This window comes from Argentina silus (genome assembly GCF_951799395.1).
Source record: "Argentina silus genome assembly, chromosome: 18".
Classification (NCBI taxonomy): Eukaryota; Metazoa; Chordata; class Actinopteri; order Argentiniformes; family Argentinidae; genus Argentina; species Argentina silus.
Window position 1 is genome coordinate 12,199,646 of NC_139672.1, and position 20,592 is coordinate 12,220,237.

A 20,592-nucleotide genomic window follows, 5' to 3' on the forward strand; every position below is an offset into this window, starting at 1 on the left:
TGGCTGTACTGAATATTTTAGGTCAAATAATGATTTTCTCCATATGATTAAAAAACACAGAGGAATTGATTTGCATGCAGAAATAATATTATCCAATATTGTATTGTTGCCTACTATTCCAGTGTTATTCATTGCACCTCACGACAACTGCACAACACACACTCTCTCTCTCTCTCTCTCTCACACACACACACACACACACACACACACACACACACACACACACAATCACACAAGATGACATTGTCTATGCATTTACTTGTTCTTTTATCAGCTCAATTATTTCGTTGCATAACTGTCAGGTAGGTTATTAAAATGATGTGCACGTTGCTTTATTCTTCCACCACATAAGCATCCAATCGAATTACACCCTCCCCCATCTCAAGTACAATTACGTGATGGGTGACGTTACAACATGCGGAGGAGGGCGCTAGGCAGGGACCACTTGGACCAAAGAGGACTGAACGCGATTTCATTTTAACGCAGAAACAACGCATTCAGTAGGCAGTGGACCAGGGCGCCTTGCCGAAGCCGAGCCCATTGTCTGCTTTTGACAGAGCAGCAAAGGAAAGCGATTCGATTAAACCACTAAAAAGGAGCGGATAGCCCAAAAAGGAGGGTCTAGTGGTAGGCATTGCGGTTTGTAAGCCACAGAAAAGGGCAGGACACGGCTATAGCTCAGTATAGCCATAACGGAAAATGAATCACAATCAAGTCTTAATAATATGAGTAATAATCTCGTTTTGTTGCAATTGGCGACCAACTATTGATGCTTCTGTGCTGTTTCGTGTTCAGACCACTAGTTCCATCGGACTTCTTTTGATCTAAATCATTATATCGGTCTGTATTGTTTTCCTATTGTAAAGAGTTAGTCCTTGAAATCAAGATGAATTTCCAATCGGGTGTCCCAGTGTCGGTGTCTGGTATCTCGCAGCAGTCTCAGCCCGCCATGCCCACCCCAGGCACGGTCCCAGCGCCTGTTCCGGTACCAGTTCCCCAGTCCATCGCGTCCCAGTTCGGATCCGTATCGTCAGGAGGCTCAGGGGCGGGCCAGTTTGGTTCGGGGACTGTATCAGGCCAGGCTGCCCAGCCCGGCCAAGGCTCTCAGTTTGTTTTGTCCAACTCGGCGGCCATCAGGGCTGAGATCCATCGGTTCGAGTCGGTCCACCCGAACATTTACGCAATCTACGACTTGGTCGAACGCATTGATGACCTGGCCCTCCAGAATCAGATCCGAGAACATGTGATCTCTATTGAGGGTGAGTATTGGAACATTAAAGCTTGTGTGGGCAGTGGGCTAGATCAATAGTCACACTCTGTTGTGTCATTCATTGTAGCAATTGCCCGTCATCTCCTTTGATGGACAATAGCAACATTGTCGCCATGGAGGTAGGCTGCATTGTTTGGGGACACCAATCACACTTTCTCGCGTCTATGATTGGTGGAGTTAGGGAAAGGGAATAACATTGCCATAAGTCATTTATTTAGATTAAGCATATGCTATCTTTGGTAGAAAGAGAGGGTCAATGCATCTCTCTCTAGCCTTCCTGTTTGTGTTTTTATTATAATGTGCAACATACTACGTGAATAACAACATTTCCGTGACCTTATTCAGTGCCCTTTAAGTCGAATAACAACTCAGTGCCCAAGTGCATTCACTAATATGCTTTGAAAATGAGTTGACTTTTGACACCTCAGTTCTAAATGTGTGTGCATTGAAAATGGAATCAAGATTCAAATAACAAACCGTTTTTTTTTATTTATTTTTTATTTATTTATTTTTAATAAATATAATGATGATAACATACTACACAATATGAAGAATATGACACAACTGTGACATGTGCATGGACATACTGTAATGCCTTTAAACACAACACACAACACTGAAAGGAGACGGGCCCAACAAAATGAAAATAAACAAACAAGAACTATGGACAGCATTGTTTGAACACTGCTGTTAATATGGTCAGTTTCCCAATGCTTGTCTTCAGCATGCACAGGGTGCAGCCTCCCAGGTGTTGCCCCTCATCTTTACATGTTTACATTTGATTACTGTGTGTTATGAGTCAGATAGAGCTGACACAAATATGTCAGAGTAAAATACTGTAATTTCTGAGATTGATTGGAGAGCTTGTTTTGATGAGGTCTTTTTTCTATGAAGTATGTATGCATGCGTGGGTGGGGGGTGGGGGGGGTGGGGGAGGATCGCTTCTACAGAATTCAGGATGTCATCCGTTATTGAAGTAAGCTGGATGAATATGCATGTACATGTATTCAGTCTAGGCTCCTGATTGCAAAGTGAAAAATAAGCTGATGCCATAGGCTCCCCCAGACAGTAGTTTGTATAACAGTTGGGACACCTGCTGTTTTTTCCTCTTTGATGCCGTCCAAACCATTATATCCCATGTCTCCTGTGACTTTGTGGTTACTGTCCATTAATGTAAGCTGTGATAATGCTTCTGAAGAGGATTATGACAGCTCACTTGCACCTTTTTAATGCACATTTCACCAGCAGTGGATACACGCCAATAGGTTTCAATTTGTCTCATTGGCTTTATCCTGATTTAGATTTTCTCCGGCCCATGTTTAAGGATTTGAGATAAAGAGAGGTCTTAGCAGCAGCTAGGCTTATGCTAATAACAAGTGTTTACCAATGCCTTAATGCCAATGCTTCAGGGTGAAAGAAAACATAGTCATAGTATTGAAACCAGATGGACCGGTTGCTTAGCTGTAGAATGAGTCATTTTCACAATGGAGGAACCCACATGGGCCAAGGATCAATCATGGGTACTGTGTGTCAACCTATGTGGGTTCATTGTTTATGGCATGTCTTTTTGCAATGTGTAAACCAGGAGTACTATCAAGAGTAAATTCCCTCATATGTCAGACTGTGTGTAACCGAGAGATTAATGCAACAGCAACATTTACATTGGTCAACAGCGCATCAAAGGAAATGTACCTACCTTACGAATAAGGAAATCAATGTACTGTTACCATACAGTACCGTACCGTACCGTACCACTAATGGCTGATTTCAATGATTTCCACATCTTTATTATATTTATACTGTACTGATGAAGTAGAGCAATATCATTTAATATTAAATTTGATCTTTTGAATTGCTTAGATTTTGTATGGTACAGTACAGTATGTTGCCACCAATGAAAACATGTATTTGTTTGAAGGTAACCTACAGGGAATGTAGAATAACACTTGAATGTTCTCTGTGCCCTCTCCAAATAGTAGACCATGACCTTGTTTCTGTTCGACCATGGTTGAATTAATTCAACCTCTTGACTTCATCGACTTAACTTCATAGTTCCATGTGGAAGTTCAACTCTATTCGTATGGCATAAGTCTGTGTTTATGCTGAAAGAGAGAAAAACCCATTCCTCATAATATGAGTCTGTGAAAAGACCCTGCTCTAGTCACTGTTCTCTAACCCCCATGTCATGTGGCATCATGTCATTCACCTGGGTGCAGCACACAGCAGTGTGTTTCAATGAACGGGATGGATCCTTACACCACCCCATTCATGTGTTACAGTGATGTTACAGTTCATGGTTGTGTGTTCTGTGTATGTCAAGATAACCCAGTCACTTGCAATGTCAAGGATTTTGGTATCATCTCTGTTTAGGCTTTAAGGAATGTCTCCTGGTCTATTTTGATGCAGTTACATCATTTTCTCAATGAAGGGGAGGCTTTATGCAAAAGCTTGTTAGGATAACACAAGAGCCTCTAAAAGATGCAGCATATTTGCTTTAATGAGCATAAGCAGTTTTATGGTTCATTGCCAGACCAGTGGCTGACACAAATGTCTACCTATTGTTTTCCTCCTGAAACCTGGTCATCTTTAATATGTTCAATTATGCTCAGAAGAGTTCCCAAGAGTCCTCAGTAATAGTGAGCAGTGTATTGTGCCAAAGCTATTTTGTTATGTTTGAGTCCAGACATGGTCATGTATTTGCCCAGGTTAGGTGTACCTTGTGATGAAGTGGACTGCCCCAAAAACAATGCGTGGTCGTTCTTGTCAGCAAGCTCGCCATTGTTACTGCATGTGACTTTGATACACCCTGTGTTCTCTTGTACCTTCAACATGTGCTGCAGTGCTGCAATGTCCTCATTGCAGGATGCTCGAGGAGCTGCAACAGGAGACATTGTATTAGAATTGTATTCACCTGTACTGTAGAACTGCAGATCCCCCTTCCATCTTGCATCATTGCAGAGTCTCTGTTGCTAAGGAACCAGTGGCTCATGCCTTCAGTTGAAAATACTGGAGAGAAAATGAATAGAAATTCTAGTCCCTCGGAAAATGCAGCCTCATTTCACATACCGATGTCTTCTTTTTGGATTTACTTTTACATTATTACCTTTTACCTAAAAGTCCATATGATCATTTCAAGCAGATCACATTGAGTTCTCTGTGACATTTTTTCTTCGTACCACTCCCTTCTCAGTGTTTGATATTCTGTGCACTAGTTGGTCTCACCGAGCACATTTTTACTGCAATCACTAATAATGGAGGCAAAGGAGGAGCTGGCTCGCTTCTACTTTTTGCGATCAATGCTTTATTGATTTACCGAATACAACATATCCAAGGCCATTCACACTCATAAACAAGTCACATGTTTAATGCCTGATGCATATCTGATATAAATATTTTATACAACCGGTTGATGAAAACAAGCATTGCGATTGAGAGACGTTAGAAGCTGTGATTTAATTATGATAATACCATGGTTAAATCAGCAGTTATGATGTTCCTGTGCTGCAGTAGATTTGTGTGTCATGTTCCCTTGACAACATTTGGAGTTTTGGGAACTATATTTCTCAGCGAAGAGCAGAAATCATCACAATCTATAACAAAATAAATAAGCTTTGTTTTCTTGTCACAATGTTTGAATTAGTTATGTAACCGTTGTATAAATAATAATACCCTCAAGGCCGGGGTTTGTCATCAATAATGTGTACTCCGTTCCAAGTCGTGCCTAACAACTCTCTGTGTTAAAGGTCAGATACTGTATAAGCGATACTGTCACATTTTCTGGAATAAGAATCTAATCTAATCTAATATACTTGTGTTGGGGTAGGGGAAAATATGTATCCAGCATTTCGGGGGGGAACCCCATGTTGAGCATTTTCATTGCCTTGCACATGCAGCATCTGTCCAAAAAAGCCTGTCCATTCCAGAGAAGTCTCATAGATTCAGGTCATATTGTTTCTCTCATGTACAGTATAACCACCAACCTGACAAAATGGCACCTTCCCCGTTTTGGTGAGACAGGAGGGCCAGGGAGATCAAATGAGCTGGAGTAGAACCTACCAAATCGAGAAGCAGTAGGAAGGCATTGAATCACTAACATGTCCTTAGTTTGATATTTTAAGTTGTCCAATTAGAAGAAATGTATTTATTGTTCTCTACATCTTTAAAGAACTGAATGAAATGTGTACACCAATATACATTTGATAATCATCAAGCAAGACATTTGATACAACATCCTCTATGCATAATTGATTGATTTTGAATAGCTGAGAGACTTAATCTCAGGTGTGAATGAGATTTTTCTAAACTCTAAACTAGGTCAGAGGCTAAGAAAAGAGACTTATTGCGAAATAGTAGTATTATTATTTACGCCTAGTTCCCTTAATGGAGTTAGGCTGCATTTGAACAGGGATTTGCTTAGCTTGATTTGTTTATCTGGAAAAATCTAGATAATAGAGAAGCAGCTGGCCAGTTTGTATCTGGGAATGTGATGTCGGTTTTATTTTTAGCCGGTCATTCTAATGAGGAGGAGTGTCCCATTAGTAAGTCTGGTTGCCTTGGGAATAGTTTCGTTTGTTTCGCTAGTTTCATTTGGGATGGGTGTTCTAATTGTTACCCCAATTTACTTTACACAACTTTTCAGTTCTGTGTATAAATTTTCATTGCAGACGAGGTACCAAACATGCTGATGATGTAGTTGACTGTATCATCATCATAGTTTGATGACGCACATAAATGCACATTAATCTGGTGTTGTTTATATCTTGCAATGCCTCCATGAGGTTCATTCACAAACACTAACCCAGGGATCCAATGTCAGGGCAAGGACAGAGTCTTGATGCCTGAACATGGGCTAACAAGCCTGCACTCACTTCAGTATTGAGGAGAGCACAATGGAACACTGTGTACAGAAATGCCAGTGGAGACGACACAGAGAGATACAGAGGAGACACACAGAGAAGACACAGGGGAGTCTGCTAGCAGAGCTTGGCACATGAGCACTTCCCTGGCACACGCAGGGTTATATGCATCTCTCCTCCAGGCAATTAACATGGAGGATGTAATGCCTCAAGTGGCTCGTAAGTAGAGAATGACAATGTTGCGTCTTCCCTGTTGCAATGGACAAGGGATTGAATTCTGATTCTTCCTGATGACCATTCAGATGAAATTAGACTGAAGTGACTCTGATAATGTTTGACGATGGCTGTCCTATATCAAAGGTTTGTGTGCTGTGCACTCAATGTTATGATTCTGACCATCTACACTGATCATTAAAGTTGTATTAAGTTATAGCTTTTAGCGCAGAGAAGTGTGCGTAGGAAGTGCAATGATCAATATCATTTAGGCCAAGTTAAGATATGTGGGAGTTGAGAATTAGGTTTTCATGGATACTGGTACGATACAACACTCAGAGCTATCGATGGGTCGTGTTTGTCAAAGTCAAAACAGTGCTGCTGAAGAAAACAAGCTCATTATTTTTCAGATAGCGATAATCATAGATTATAGCCAGTTATTTGATAGAGAGAACAGGGAAAGCTAGTCAACGCCACCACCTGTGTCTCTTATGAAGTGTTTTAATGTGGAATGCTGGTGTTTATAGAGTAGCTCAGAGAGTGTTTACTAGCTGTAGATCTGTACCTAAAGTAAAGCCTCGCATATAAACACATCTGTGAAGCTTGGAATAAACTGAGTGCTTGTTATATGTATTCAGCCACTGAGAAATTTACAATAAAAAGTTTGTGGCATCCTTTGATTGCTGTAGCACACTGTGACTCAATTAAATTAAAGCCCTTGATTCTGTCATTATTGACATAATATCGACCAGCACACTGTTCATTTTCTTGAGGACGACCAAAAAATCAAGTGTCAGCCATGTTTAATCTTTGAGTGAATCCGTCACAAATCCTTTCAATGGGGCTTTTACAGAGTACAGTAACGTACTCAGTAACATACCCTGGACAGATGCATGGCAATTGACAGGGCTTGCACACGCCTCAGACTCAAAGGGGTCTTTGTCTGGTCGTTACTCTGTACAATTTCACTCATTTGCCGTGTCAAAATGCTTATTACGTCCCCATTCATTTGCGGGCAACATTGGCCCTGACCTTTGGCCACTCGTCAGGGATGTGCCAAGCTGCAGGGGTACAACTGGGGTGTGCGTCTGAGGGATCGTAAGGTCTGCCTCTGCTGTGGCTCTGCCGTTCGCCCCAGTACTGCAGGGCTGTGGCATAGGCTTAAGTGAATGTGACGCTATCCTCTACAGCAGAATGTCCTCCATTGTTCCATTGAACAAAGGCTCTCTCTCCCATTACTGGACAGTTAGTTTTTTCTCTGGTTTCAACAGTGGAGGGGCTCGGGGTGAGGCGGGTGTTTGTTTTTTTGTTGTTGGGAAAATGTAATATGATCTTCTCTGCTTAACTCAAGCGAAACTTGAAAAGCTTTTTAAAAGTTTCTCTCCCTACACTCTCTCTTTGTTAAATGGACCACACTAGAACCAGTGGAGTGTGGAGTAGCTGTGATGTGGTGAATCATTAAAGCCAGTTTGATCAGCTCTTCGCAATTTGTGCTATCGAAGCATCGTGAGCTTTCACATTTCAGCCCAGATAGGCTTCATAATAACGGTATACCGTATATCTAACTGGCCTTTGAAATTGAACAATAACACGCCACACAAACAATGAGATAAGAATGGATCGTCAGTTGATGCCCGCAATTCTCTCTTCGCCAATAGTTCCTTTGCGCAAGGTTGAGACTGCGGTCAGATTAATTTGTCCTGTTTTCTCAACCAGTGTTAGCATGGTCCAGATCACATCATGGAAGTGCTTGTCTTTCCTGCCAGTGAGGCTGGGCTGGAAGCAGATGGCCATTGACAGAGGAAGGGGCTTTGGAAGGCAGTGAGTGAGCAACAGATGGAAAGGCGCATATGCCTCCAAGTCCCCCCTCAGCCTGCCAGCAGTCCCGTGTCTCACTGTGGGGAGATTCAGGGCTCCAGGTTGGGGATGGAGTACAGTGATGAAGGCTGAACCACAGGGACGGGGCTTTATTCAGCCTCTCTTAGGAAGAGATTCACACCGTGACATTTTTTCTCCCTCAAGGCACACATTCTCCTCATTGATTAGAAATTGCCGGATAAGGAAGCGCGCCATATGTGGGGCCATAATGTAGAGTAGTATGACAGCATGCGCTGTGCTCGTTATTGCATTGGAGTCAGGAGTCTGCAACTCCCACTCCTTGAAACCTAATTGGGAGCGCAGAATCTATTTAAGGGTTGGAGGGCCATGGAAATTAAATCAAATTTCTTAATAGCAATTATAGCACAAGGCCATGTCACAGTTTTTTATGCATCAATCAACTCTCAAGGACATTTGAGTGTTGCCACGTTACCCGAAAGGGCCAAATAGCTTATGGAGTTGTTTTGATGAGTTGATGTTATAGGAGTGTTCTGTCTCTTCCATGCCAGCATTACCAACACCTCAGTGTGCAGGATTTCTGAAAAGGCGTGCTCTTATTTAATGTCTGTGGAAATTTCAGAGGTCACATGCCATGAAATTATGAATCTGTTTTCTACAAGAAAAGAGCAGCACCCTAAGACTGTCCACAACATACTATGGGCAGAATCAACTGTCATATTTGGTTGTTGGATAGTTTCTAGGCTAGATGGGTTTATGATACGACACAATCTTACATTTCCTTTCTCATACTCTAAAATAATGTGTATTGTACAACAAACACATCAGATGTCATTGAAATGATAATGCAGTTGTGCTTGGTTCCATTTTTTTCCCCGAGGCAAGTCCATTGTCAATAGAGCCTGTTTAACATGTGTCAGTGGAGCATGATCACCTCAGTCCTACATTCCTTATGTGGATGCAATGGTGTTCGAAGGTCTAACAGCAATTCCTGTGGCCTTGTGTGCGCTGCCATCAAAGGGATTGATTTCTTAGGCAACATGCCAAATAGTAACTAATACAAACACACAAGTTGTTCTTTTATCGTTATTTTTGGAGCCATTTTACATGTATTGTAGATAATGGCAATCAACATAGTAACATTGCAAATCAAACAAACACATGGGTTCGGACGAAGATAAAACCTGAAAGGCTGGCGGCCCCTGTTAGCTATGTCTCATCACGAACAGATATTTGGATTTGAAAATGTAAACTTTTTCTCATGATGTATGAGAGCCTTAGACCTTATCAACCTTTCACATGGTCCAACTGGTATATATTTTTGGGTTCCATGCATTGTTTATCAGAACTGTAAAGGCTGTGTTGTAGTGCAGAGCCAAGTATTTCTAGAGGATCAATGGAGAGGAAGTGTAATGTGAACCCATAACTGTTTATTCCCCCATTTCCTGCATTCCCTGACTGGAATAACCCAAAGTCGTTCCACTGCACTCCCTCTGGCCATGACCCTGGACCAGTGTCATGTGGTGTAGTATGTGAACCTCATATGTACAACCCTGGCAAGAACACATTCACGATGGTGGTCCTCTGTGGCTCAGTTGATAGAGCATGGCGCTAACAACGCTTAGGTTGTGGGTTTGATTCCTGCTGGGACCATATATACTGAAATGTATGCACTCACTGCAATGTAAGTCGCTTTGGATAAAAGCGTCAGCTAAATGGCATATATTACGATGCCATTTTGGACCCAACATCTGATGGGTTTTAGGGTGGTCAGTCATCTGTTAGCACTGGGCCAGCTCAGGACACAAACTCCAGCTGTGAGGTTTTTGTTTGTTTCCTGTCACCCTCAGTCTTCACTGGATGGGGTTCAGTTGTTTTGTGTCCTGACTGGATTCGTGCCTCTGTTCGGCTATACTTTTCAGCCTTTAGTTGAATAGTTTGAAAAGGAACTTAAGCTGCTAACACTATCTGAGAATCGTGTGTTTGTACTGTATTATAATGCTTTTATAGTGCCTTGTATAACCCTATTATACTAATTTATGGAAACATTTCTAACAGTTCACTCTACCTCACACCTGCCTTTATGCAAGAAGGTGGATAAAAAATCGGCCTTCACACAAGTTGCACAGCAATCTAACTCATGCCTCTTTATAACAGCCTGTATTGATGTATACCTTTATAAATCCATAATGCATTACCACACAGGTGGTTTGTAGGAAATAGGTTGGTCATTGTGTATTCCAAGCCATTATATTCTAACAGTTGAGAAGACCCATTAGTTACGGTGGGGACAGTGTAATGACTGCAATGCCGCAGCTTTTTGCAGACAGATAGATAGATCATGGAGAACAGAGTATAAAGAGCTTTGCGCTGTGTTTAACAAGTATACCTACTGGCAAAAGGACAACACATTTTTCAGTAGATCTGCCAAATTGTACTCTGAAGAAGTAGAAACAAAGCACCAAGACACATTGAGAGGCTTAGAACCAGAAGGCAAATGTGAATAAAGAATGTATTCAAAACTAGGCTTGCATCCTGAGTTATTAATATGAATGAACTTCTCAATAGCCTGCCGGTTAGGAAAGCTGTTACTATGGAGATTTGGGAAGAGGAAGGTCACCAGAATGCTGCATTGTCGAACACAGTCATGTTACACAGACAGGCTGATCACATTTTCTTACATCATAGTTTTTTTCTCATTTCTACTCGAGTGGTAATAGACAGGTCTACATGTTGCCATGCCAATTAATATTCGGTGACGCAGAAGTGCATGTGACTAACTTGAGGGAGAAAATGTATGGATGCTCCATGATGCACACGTTGCCAGATAGGATGCAAACCTTTCTTTCCCTTTTAAAATAAGCTGAAAGACTTGCTCAAGGCTGACCTGATGCAGTTTTTCAACAGAAACCAGTTTGGATGATGAGATTCTTCTCATCGGCTGTGAAAGAGACCTGGCACGAAAAGTGCAGTGTTCAGCAGCAGAATATGGCTCTCAGAAGATGAGCTCTCCTTTATTTTATGCGCTCACAGAGAAACAAACTGCTGGCCTCAGAGAAAATTCAGTAAGGTTAAATGAAAGAGAAGCAATGAATTGTTACACTTGCATTGACATACAGTACAAGAACTGGTGGTGTTCATAATCTGAAACCCACAGCGTGGTGAACAATTGACTAGGTATTGATTAAAAAGAAGAGACTCATTTCATTCAATTTGCAAGCCTTTTTGTTAGGAATCAGCCTTATTAGAGGTCACTGTATCTCTTACTTACACTCCCAGTCTTTCTTCTCACCTTGTTTGGAAACCCTGGGGAAATTCGAGGCAGAAGTGCGTTAGCGAGGGGTGACCTGTAACGTGCTTGCCACACTACAAACCAGTCAATAGGGAGCTCAGAATGGAACAGACAATAATTTTCACTGATCCCTATGTGAGTAGTGTTCCAGCAACCGAATTATAATTCCAGGAAAAATAGTAAAAAAAAAAAAGGGGGTAGGGGTTGATGTTCTCGAAGCCTCACTTCTACTCAAAGCCAATCAAAATGTGTCCTCTTGCAGCAAGCGCTCCATTCAAACCGAATAACAATTTCTCCAGACCTCCAAAGGAGGGGTGAGAACAATGTGATTTGGTATGGCTATGCAAGATGAATGCCTCTCTATCACTCTGAATTTACAATCTGAGTAGGCTTTCCTCAAGATTTGCTCCTACTGTGATAGCCTATGTGTGTGTGTGTGTGTGTGTGTGTGTGTGTGTGTGTGTGTGTGTGTGTGATTGATCGTTTGTGTAGGATGGGTAGTCACGAGAAGCACAGGATTGAGAGAGCACCATTATCGGCTGTAGTATTTGTACCGAGCCCCTGAGCCTTGGCGTAGGTGAGTGAGAGTTTAGGGGATTATCAGTGCCTTGCTTTGAGAACAAAGGGGGGTGGGTGACATTGACCCATCCCTGGATTGCCAGATGTCAGGTTGGCGGAAGCCATCTGAGTGACTTCTCAGCTTACACTAACTGGACAGACGTAGTTGTCCAACTGTTGAGGCCCTCTGTAAAAAAAAAAAAAAAAAAGAAGCTTTACTTTTGTCTCTGGCGAACTGGGATCATACCTTTACTGATGCACGGAGAGAGTAGGCAAGACTACCTGTCAGTTTGAGTTAGAATGTGCATCTCTGTGTGTTCATTGTCCATACCTCTGTTGCATCTCTATCTGTGTTTGAGGACAGTGCGAAGCCGCTGGTGGGTGGGTGGGCGGCAGTGTGTTATGTAACAGCCAAGGAGTTGGCCAAAGTAGCTCTGTGTCGGGGGGCTCCCTTGAAGCGTGAATTTCGCCCGCACATCCCCCTCTCACATGGACGGAAGGCTGTTTAGTGCGAAGCCCTGAGGGGTTTGAATGTAATGGTGGTTTGGGTTTGTTGGTGGTGGGGGGAGTAAGGGGGGGGGGGTGGGGGGGTAGTCTGCCATCTCAGCAGCCTCCTTTTACCCTACTTGCCTGACAGGGCCAATATAATGGAAACTACTTCCACAGCATTCACCCCCCCCCCCCCCCCCCGCCTTCACTTTACACATTCTCTCCTTTACAGTCTTTCGTCTTTCTTTCCCTTGTGGGCTGACTTCAGTTGAAATAATCGCTCTCCTGTCACACTAGTGGTATTACTCCTTTTGTTTGTGGCTCTCCCAGACATCCTTATTTCTGACAAAGAGATCTGATCTTGTCAGATATGATGGCCTGAGGACAGGTCAACTAGGGGTTGTCTGCGTCTGAGCTACTGGCAATGCCTGTATTAAAAGGCCATAGAAATAAAGCACGGGAGTCCTGCTCAGTATGTGTTTTTAAAAAGCATCACATGTCATGTAGCTGTTAGGAGTTCACAGCTGTTCAGAGAACAATAAAAGGCCTATTAGGTCTACTCATTCATCAACGTTCTCTGCAACACTTCATTTCCGACTTCATTTTCAAATGCATGAATGTTTTTGTTTTGTCTATTGGTATTGTTTGGAGTTAACTGTAAAGGTACCCTTGTTGACCCATCATTCTGACTGTCTAGCTATTGAAGTGTCTAGCCATGAATGTCAGAAATTATATTTTGCCGCATCTCTCTGTTGAAGGGAGCTACTGTGTAATGCTCTGGCTTTGGTTCATACTGTATGCTGATGATGAATTGAAAAATACCTAAGGTAGCATATAATGTTAGCTGAGAAATGAAACACTTTAGCCTGCATATTCTCAAGGACAGAGTGTGTAGAAGGGTAGAACACAACAGCAAAGCCAAACATGGAAGGGTTTTGGATGCTTGAGGACTTGAGAAGAACCATTGCACCCTTACAATTGAATTCCATTTATTGAAGATCCTTGGTTTGTTCGGTTGTTTGAACCTCTTAGTGTGACTTATATTTAATGTACTTGCAAGTTGGAACTAAACACTGTCACTAGCCAACATTTTTGCTGACCTTCTTGGTATCCTTAGCTTGTTAAGACATTTTCATGGTGGTAAATTAAAAATGCTCTCCAAACCCTATTAAATATTCAAGTAGTAGTAGATCCTCTAGATCCTCATCTTTCTTTCACTCAGAGAACTAAGTCCCTTTGTCTGTAGCAGATTATTTTAAATCGTGACAAGAAAATACAATTCTAAGCTTGCATTAGGCTGTAGGCCTACCATAGGTGGGCGGGCGGGTGGGTGGATGCACTGGGAGCTGCAGGACATTACTCAAATATGGGCACTCAGTCTTTGAGTTTGAATTGTTCATTTTTGATTGTAACTCATCTGTCTCCAATACACCAGGACTGATATTGAGTACTGAGTATAGAGGTTCTTGTCTCTTTGATCAGTTATTGGTCCAGATAGTAGCAGAGCAGACAGGGTAGATGGAGAACCAGCTAACACAATTGAGCATCCAGTAGTCAGCAGTTTTGTAGGGCCGAAGACAGCACTTTACAACCAGCCTTAGATTAACTCAATATAGTCTTCCCTGACTCCTGTGATATCATCAAGTGGCGGTCTTAGCTGACATCACATTTTTACTTTTATACATTCCAAGGAAGTATTTTACACACTGAGAAAAGACTATGACTATTTCATTGTTGAAATATAGATATTCTCAACAGTTTTTTTGTATATCATCTCATAAACCTAAACAATATTAGCTCATTAACAGCTTGCCTTCAAATCGCTATTGACAATAATATTTGATAATTATTGTTGCTAATACTAATGTTTGCTCTTGCCATCTCCTGACAACATCCCCTTATCTTAACCACTTGAAGTTAATGCTTAATACTGCCTAATTCAAAGTTAATAAAAATATACTTCTTACACTCTCACGGAGCGTATCTAGGACACGCAACTGGGAATGCGGACTATCGTGTATAGGTACAAGATTTAATTAGGAGACTGTTGGTAACTTCAGTCATTTTATTTAACGTTTATTTTGACAGGGAATCCCATTGAGACCAAGGTCTCTTTTACAAGAGAGCCCTGCATACATACAGTTTACAACCATACATCATACAAAATTACAATATTATAAAACACAATCAAGAAAGATAAACACATTTTCAAACAAAAAGGTCCTCAATCAAAATGTTAAATTGCCCAAGCGGCATCAGAACAACCAACTGAAATGTTAACCAACTCTGAGAACGAGTTAGGTAATTTATGTTCTTGAATTTCAATAATGAGGTTAGGTAAGCTTTATGCAGTAGGGCTTTATAAACAAAAAGGGAGTAATGAAGAGATCTACTGGACTACTGGACTTTAATGAGGTCCAGTCAACCTTTTGATAAAGTATGCAATGATGAGTATTAAAACTATCACTTGTGATAAAGCGAAGGGCATAGATGGTAGATGGCATCCAAAGGTTTAAGAGTAGTGGCTGCTGCACTACGGTAGATGATCACCATAATCAAACACTGGCATGAAGGTTGATTGCACAATCCGCTTTCTGCTCTTCAGGGAAAGGCAAGATCTATTCCTAGAAAATAAGCCCACCTTAAATCTTAGCTTTTTAACAAGCTCCTCTGTATGTTTTGGCAAACCAAATGACCAGGTATTTATAAGCAGGGACACGCTCAATGGGGGCACCACCCAAAGTACATATTCATGAATCAGGTACATTTTTCTGTGATTTGGTAAGTAACATATATTTAGTTTTTCCAGAATTAAGCACCAACTTCAGCTCAACAAATTCTCTCTGCAGCACAGCGAATGCAGACAGTAGGTCAAAAAGAGTCTGGTCAGTCGTGGGGGCATTAGCATATACAACAGTGTCATTGACGTATTCAGGTTACAATTATTATTATTATTTATTTATTTATGTATTAAATATGTTTTTAGGGCATTTTCTGCTTTATTTGGATAGAGACAGTAGAGATTGACAGGAAGGATGGGAGAGAGGGGAGGGAGGACATGCAAGATAGGTCGAGGGTCGGAATCGAACCAGGAACCTTGTGATTACGTGGTAAGCGCATTAGTGTGCTACGCCACTAAGCGCCCCAGGTTACAATTATTTACAGATAATCCAATATTGTTCATGTAAATAGTAAAAAGAACCGGACCAAGAATCGATCCTTGTGGGATACCCTTTGTTATGTCCAGAAAACCTGATTTAACACCATCCGTTAAGACGCACTGCATTCTGTCTGTAATTTTCAAACCATCTACATGAAGCCTTATCCAGGCCTATTTCAGAGAACCTCTGAATGAGTAGGTAATGGTCAACCGTATCAAATGCCTTAGAGAGATCTATAAATAAGGCAGCACAATGTTTTTTTCTCATCTAGGCAATTTAACACATCATCTAAGACAAGTGTAGCAGCTGAGACTGTGCTATACTAGATTTAAAGCCAGATGGGTGCACATTTAGAATAGAATGGGAAAACAAAAAGGTTCTTAGCTGGGAGTTGACCTGGGACTTTAATTCTTTTGAAAGGCAAGATAGCTTGGATATTGGGCGGTAGTTATCTAGGTCGGAGGAGTCACCACCTTTATGGAGAGAAATTGTTGAAATGAAGAGAAATATTCAAAGTAGTTCACTGATCTCCCATTGAGCCAACTGGGGACTGGGAGATAGAACTGTAATTTTCTCTAATGACGCCAGACTCTGACAAAACATATTTAGGTAGGGAGGAAGAGATTAATGGACCAGAGATCACCGGCAACAAAGCTTGGATTGCATTTGAAAGATTTATGAAACCCTTTTGCCATGCTTTTTGGCATCTGACAGAATGCCAAAATATCAAAATGTCAACCATATGGAAACTTGTACATGACAAATCAAATTTTGACAGCTTGCAACACTTGTTGCTTGTTGTTACTTGTGATGGCCTAGCTTTTTTGAAGTTACATCTCTAAATTATTGCATTGTTTAAAAGTGTGGAAAACTGAAGGTGAACTTGTCAACATCAATTGCCAAACTTTGTCTTGAAACACAAAATGACACATGGGTATAATTATTATAGAGGAATAGTTCACCCAATTTTCATAATGTGTTATAACTTTGCATACCCTACATACAGTTTGTATGCCAATAGTGGAACCATCTGCATTGAGCCTTCAATTACATTTTCACAGCACAACACATTTAGCAGACATATTTAACACCTAGCTTTTATCAATTACTCCCAATTAGCATTGTGTACATAAATATGCCTAAATTAATTTAACATTACTTATAAGAAGCATGACAACATTACTTTAACTACTTTTTAAGTATTATAACATTGCTGTGAAGCAGTAGTAAACAATACAGTAGTTCTACAACCAAGTACAATGCAAGTCTCATTTGCATATGGTTCCACTTGAATGTGAAACATTAACAAATAATAGAAAAATGGGTGAACTATCCCTTTAACATTCAACAACATCTACTGTATCATACCTATTAATGAATATCCTATTCCCCCCCCCCCCCATACCCTGCTCCTGTCTTATTGTGTTGAATACCCTCCATATGCAACTCTGAAGGTAAGTCCTATTTTTGTAAATACAGTACATGTCAGGCCCATGTCGAATACACCTCTGACCCATTTGGATGTCTCACCCTGAATCACAGTTTATCTCTACCAGGTTTAGTGTTGTAAGTACAGTGGATGAGACTAGTTTATTCATAAATAGAGCTCCCCAAAATGGATTGACAATGTTCTCTGACATCTACAATGTGCTGTACAAGCATTCACCTTATTTTGCCCTCTCATAACCACACCAGACGGTGCCCTGCCCTCACCCTGTCAGCAGCTCAGATTGCCAGGTGTTAAAGTAAGGCTTCTGTGCATTGGCACCGGGGCTACGGGTATGTTTTCTATCTTTGCTCATAATCCCGACATTCTGTGTAACACTAGGTATACACAAGGTTACCGCCCCAACAAGGCTAAGGAATACTAATGCCACACATCATTCTCCTGCATAATTATTATGCTTGGTCGCAGAGCCTCTTACCTGCCCAATTGATGTGTTAAGCGTCTCCCGCTGAACACTCAGGCAATCCAATTAGCCATGAGCGCTCTAATATGTTGACTCTGTCGATGGATGACTGCTAATCTGTAGAAGAATAGAGGGCATATGAGGGTAAAAAGTTCTCAGGGATGCCAGCTTTCTTCCATATCGTTTTCAGCACTGTATTTGTGACGTATGCTCCGGAAAGTGAAGGAGCCTACCACTGCCTGTGGGTTTTAAGCGCTGAGTAGTATTGATGCGGTATTAAGAGGTCTTAAGACCAAGGGGGGGGCGATTGGATCTGCTCGGCTGATCCAGACTCTGGTGATTGCTCATGCCCACAGCCTCCAGAGGGTGCTCCCAGATGTTGGTGCCACCCCCTCCTCCTTCCCTGGCCTACTTCTCCGGCATTCGCAGCAAGCAGCAATTTGTCCAATCCTCCTGCCCCTCTTTTCTGTTTTAGTCAGGCATGTAATTACTGTATACGCTCCTGCCTCGCTCCAGTGGCACGGGGGGCGTCCTCCTCGGCCGTGCCACCCTGGCAGTGACACACACAGAGAGACACTTGCTCGTCTCTCATTGGGTGGTAATCCGACCAGCCTGCCCTGCACTCCCACTACACAAGCATGTGTAACGCTCTTTTAATGTGTGCTCACCATTGCTGAGTAATGAATGTAGGGTTTTATGGAGGAGGGTCATTTTTGCTATACCTGAGATGTTAGAGAAGGAGTCTGTCTGGTATGTCAGCCGATACCATATCTGTGTGGGCGTACTGTATATGATATTGAGGCTATGTGTTCATAAAACAAGGGTAACATAGGTGGAATGGGGTGGAAGTGGGGTTCCAAAAGTGAGAATGAGGTACATGATGATCATGATAGAATTTTTTTTAGATGGATGCAAGTCAAGTATTTCACAGTAGTGAATTCCCAGAGCAAAGAAGGTTGTTTTTGGAAATGCTTCATATTTCCTGTAGCTTAATGTATAGAACATTGTATAAGAAATCAGCATTCAGCATTAAGATTAATTATTTTTGGCACCAGTGAAAAATAATATATCGGTCGATATGTTGGTAATTGGTGAATTTTGTCCCCCAAAAATTGGCATCAGTATCTGACCCAATCCAGTATCGTGACACAAATCGACATATACATTTGTCTGTCATCATTCTTACTGCAGTGAGCTAACTTAGAGAATTGCCCACATCCATTTACTTTATTTAATTCATTCTGTTGGCCTGACACCTTGCCAGTCTAAATCAGTCCTCCCCAATGCTGCCTGCTGGCTGTGTATGATTGGAAGGGACAACCCAGCACAGTAAGTACCCAAACAGAGGGATTAGAGAGAGAGAGCGAGACACACACACACGCACACACACACACACACACACACACACACACACCAAATCAGCACTATCCATTCGCCTTCCCTCTGCAGTTATGTTTCTCTCTGAGCTAATGCTGTTGACCAGTGGAACACTGTCAATAAATTCTAGGCTGTAGTAAATATGTGTAATGGTGAAGATTATGTATCCCTTAGGGGTTGAGATGCAGTAAAAAAAAAAAAAATCCCTTCCCTTTGTTATGAGGTCACCATGTTACTATGGTGTTTCTGTCCCCCATGCAAGTCGGAGTCAGCTGCATTATGCTGTTATATACTTTCACTGACTCACATGCTGAAAATTCTTTCATCTATGGCCCATGCTTGAAGTACCTATGCATGAATATCTACAGGTTTGAATCAAGAGGGTGAATGCAATATGCTGGCCGATGTTCGCAAAATTAGGAATCAGACTTGTGATATATCAGTAATATTTGTATCAAGTGACATTAAGCGTTTTAGGTGTTTCAAAGGTACATTTGCATACCGTTGCACGGAGGCTATTTAGTAAGTATCCTATTGAGTTAACCTGCTCATCACACAGCGATACTCGACAACGATGTATAATACTTTTATGATGTAGACGTCCCAGCCACCATTCCACCTAGCCCGGCCTTGTCATCATGTAATAATGATGGTAAAACCATGGGACGTGACTGGGAAACACAGACATAGACGGGAGAGAATCCATTCATTGCCACCCTGTTGAGAACAGCTCGTGGCTGCTCCAGATGAGTGTCGTTATGTAAGGGCTGCAGCTCATACATAACCAGTAGAGTCATAAATCAACCTGCTCAGAACAACAACAACACAACTCTGTTTGAGATGCCTGAAGTCCCATTCTAAACTAATGACCTCCTTTTAAGGCTTTACGAAGGCTTCATACAGTAATCTAGGTGTCCAACATAGATGACTCACAAATTGTTCATTGGCAAATGTCATTCTATGGTCTATGCGTTATGCCAATTCTGTGTGGCTCAGTTGATTGAGCATGGAGTAACGCTTAGATTGTGGGTTTGTTTTCCGCTGGAATCATACAGAAATGTATGCATTTACTGTACTGTAAGTCACTTTGGATAAAAGTGTCTGCTAAATTGCATATATTATTGTTGTTGTTATTATTATTATTATATATTATGATTATGATGTGGGTGATGATAAACTCCAGTCTGGAGTTTTTGTTGGCGACTCATTTCACAGGCTTTTGAATGATGAAAGAGCAGACACTGAATAGCCAAAGAAACATCAAGTTTAACAAGTAAACGATTCAGATAAGTTCAGTAACAGGATTTTGGCGGGGAGCATCTCCTGAAACTCCTCCAGAACTTTGAGAAAATGGGAGCTGACGCAACTCTTTCCACGCCAGTTGGGTTTGACATTTTGGGCCAAATGATTCGCATTGGCAGCTTGAGAGTGTGAAATGTGCTATGTGCACACATCCACACACCCACACACCCACAGAATTAGGCACAGGTGAATGTCCCTTTTTTATGTTTATTTTTATCCTTTGTATTTTCCACTCATTGTTGTTGTAGATTAAAGTACAACACAGTAGGTCACATCAATCTGCATTGTGTTAATAGATTTCAAAGAAGGGATTCTGTTTTGGCAAAGA

At 41.5% G+C, this 20,592-nt stretch overlaps 1 protein-coding gene across 1 annotated transcript in view; it reads left to right on the forward strand.

The window, feature by feature from the left end:
* Positions 1 to 886: 886 nt before the first annotated feature.
* Positions 887 to 20,592, forward strand: part of agap3 (ArfGAP with GTPase domain, ankyrin repeat and PH domain 3) — a gene marked incomplete at its 5' end in the record, with an annotated part of 116,463 nt that continues 96,757 nt past the window's right edge. Inside the window, one exon of the mRNA XM_083690228.1 lies at positions 887 to 1,259. Within this exon, the coding sequence (XP_083546354.1) occupies positions 887 to 1,259 (373 nt within the window). The remainder of the gene's footprint in view (positions 1,260 to 20,592) is intronic.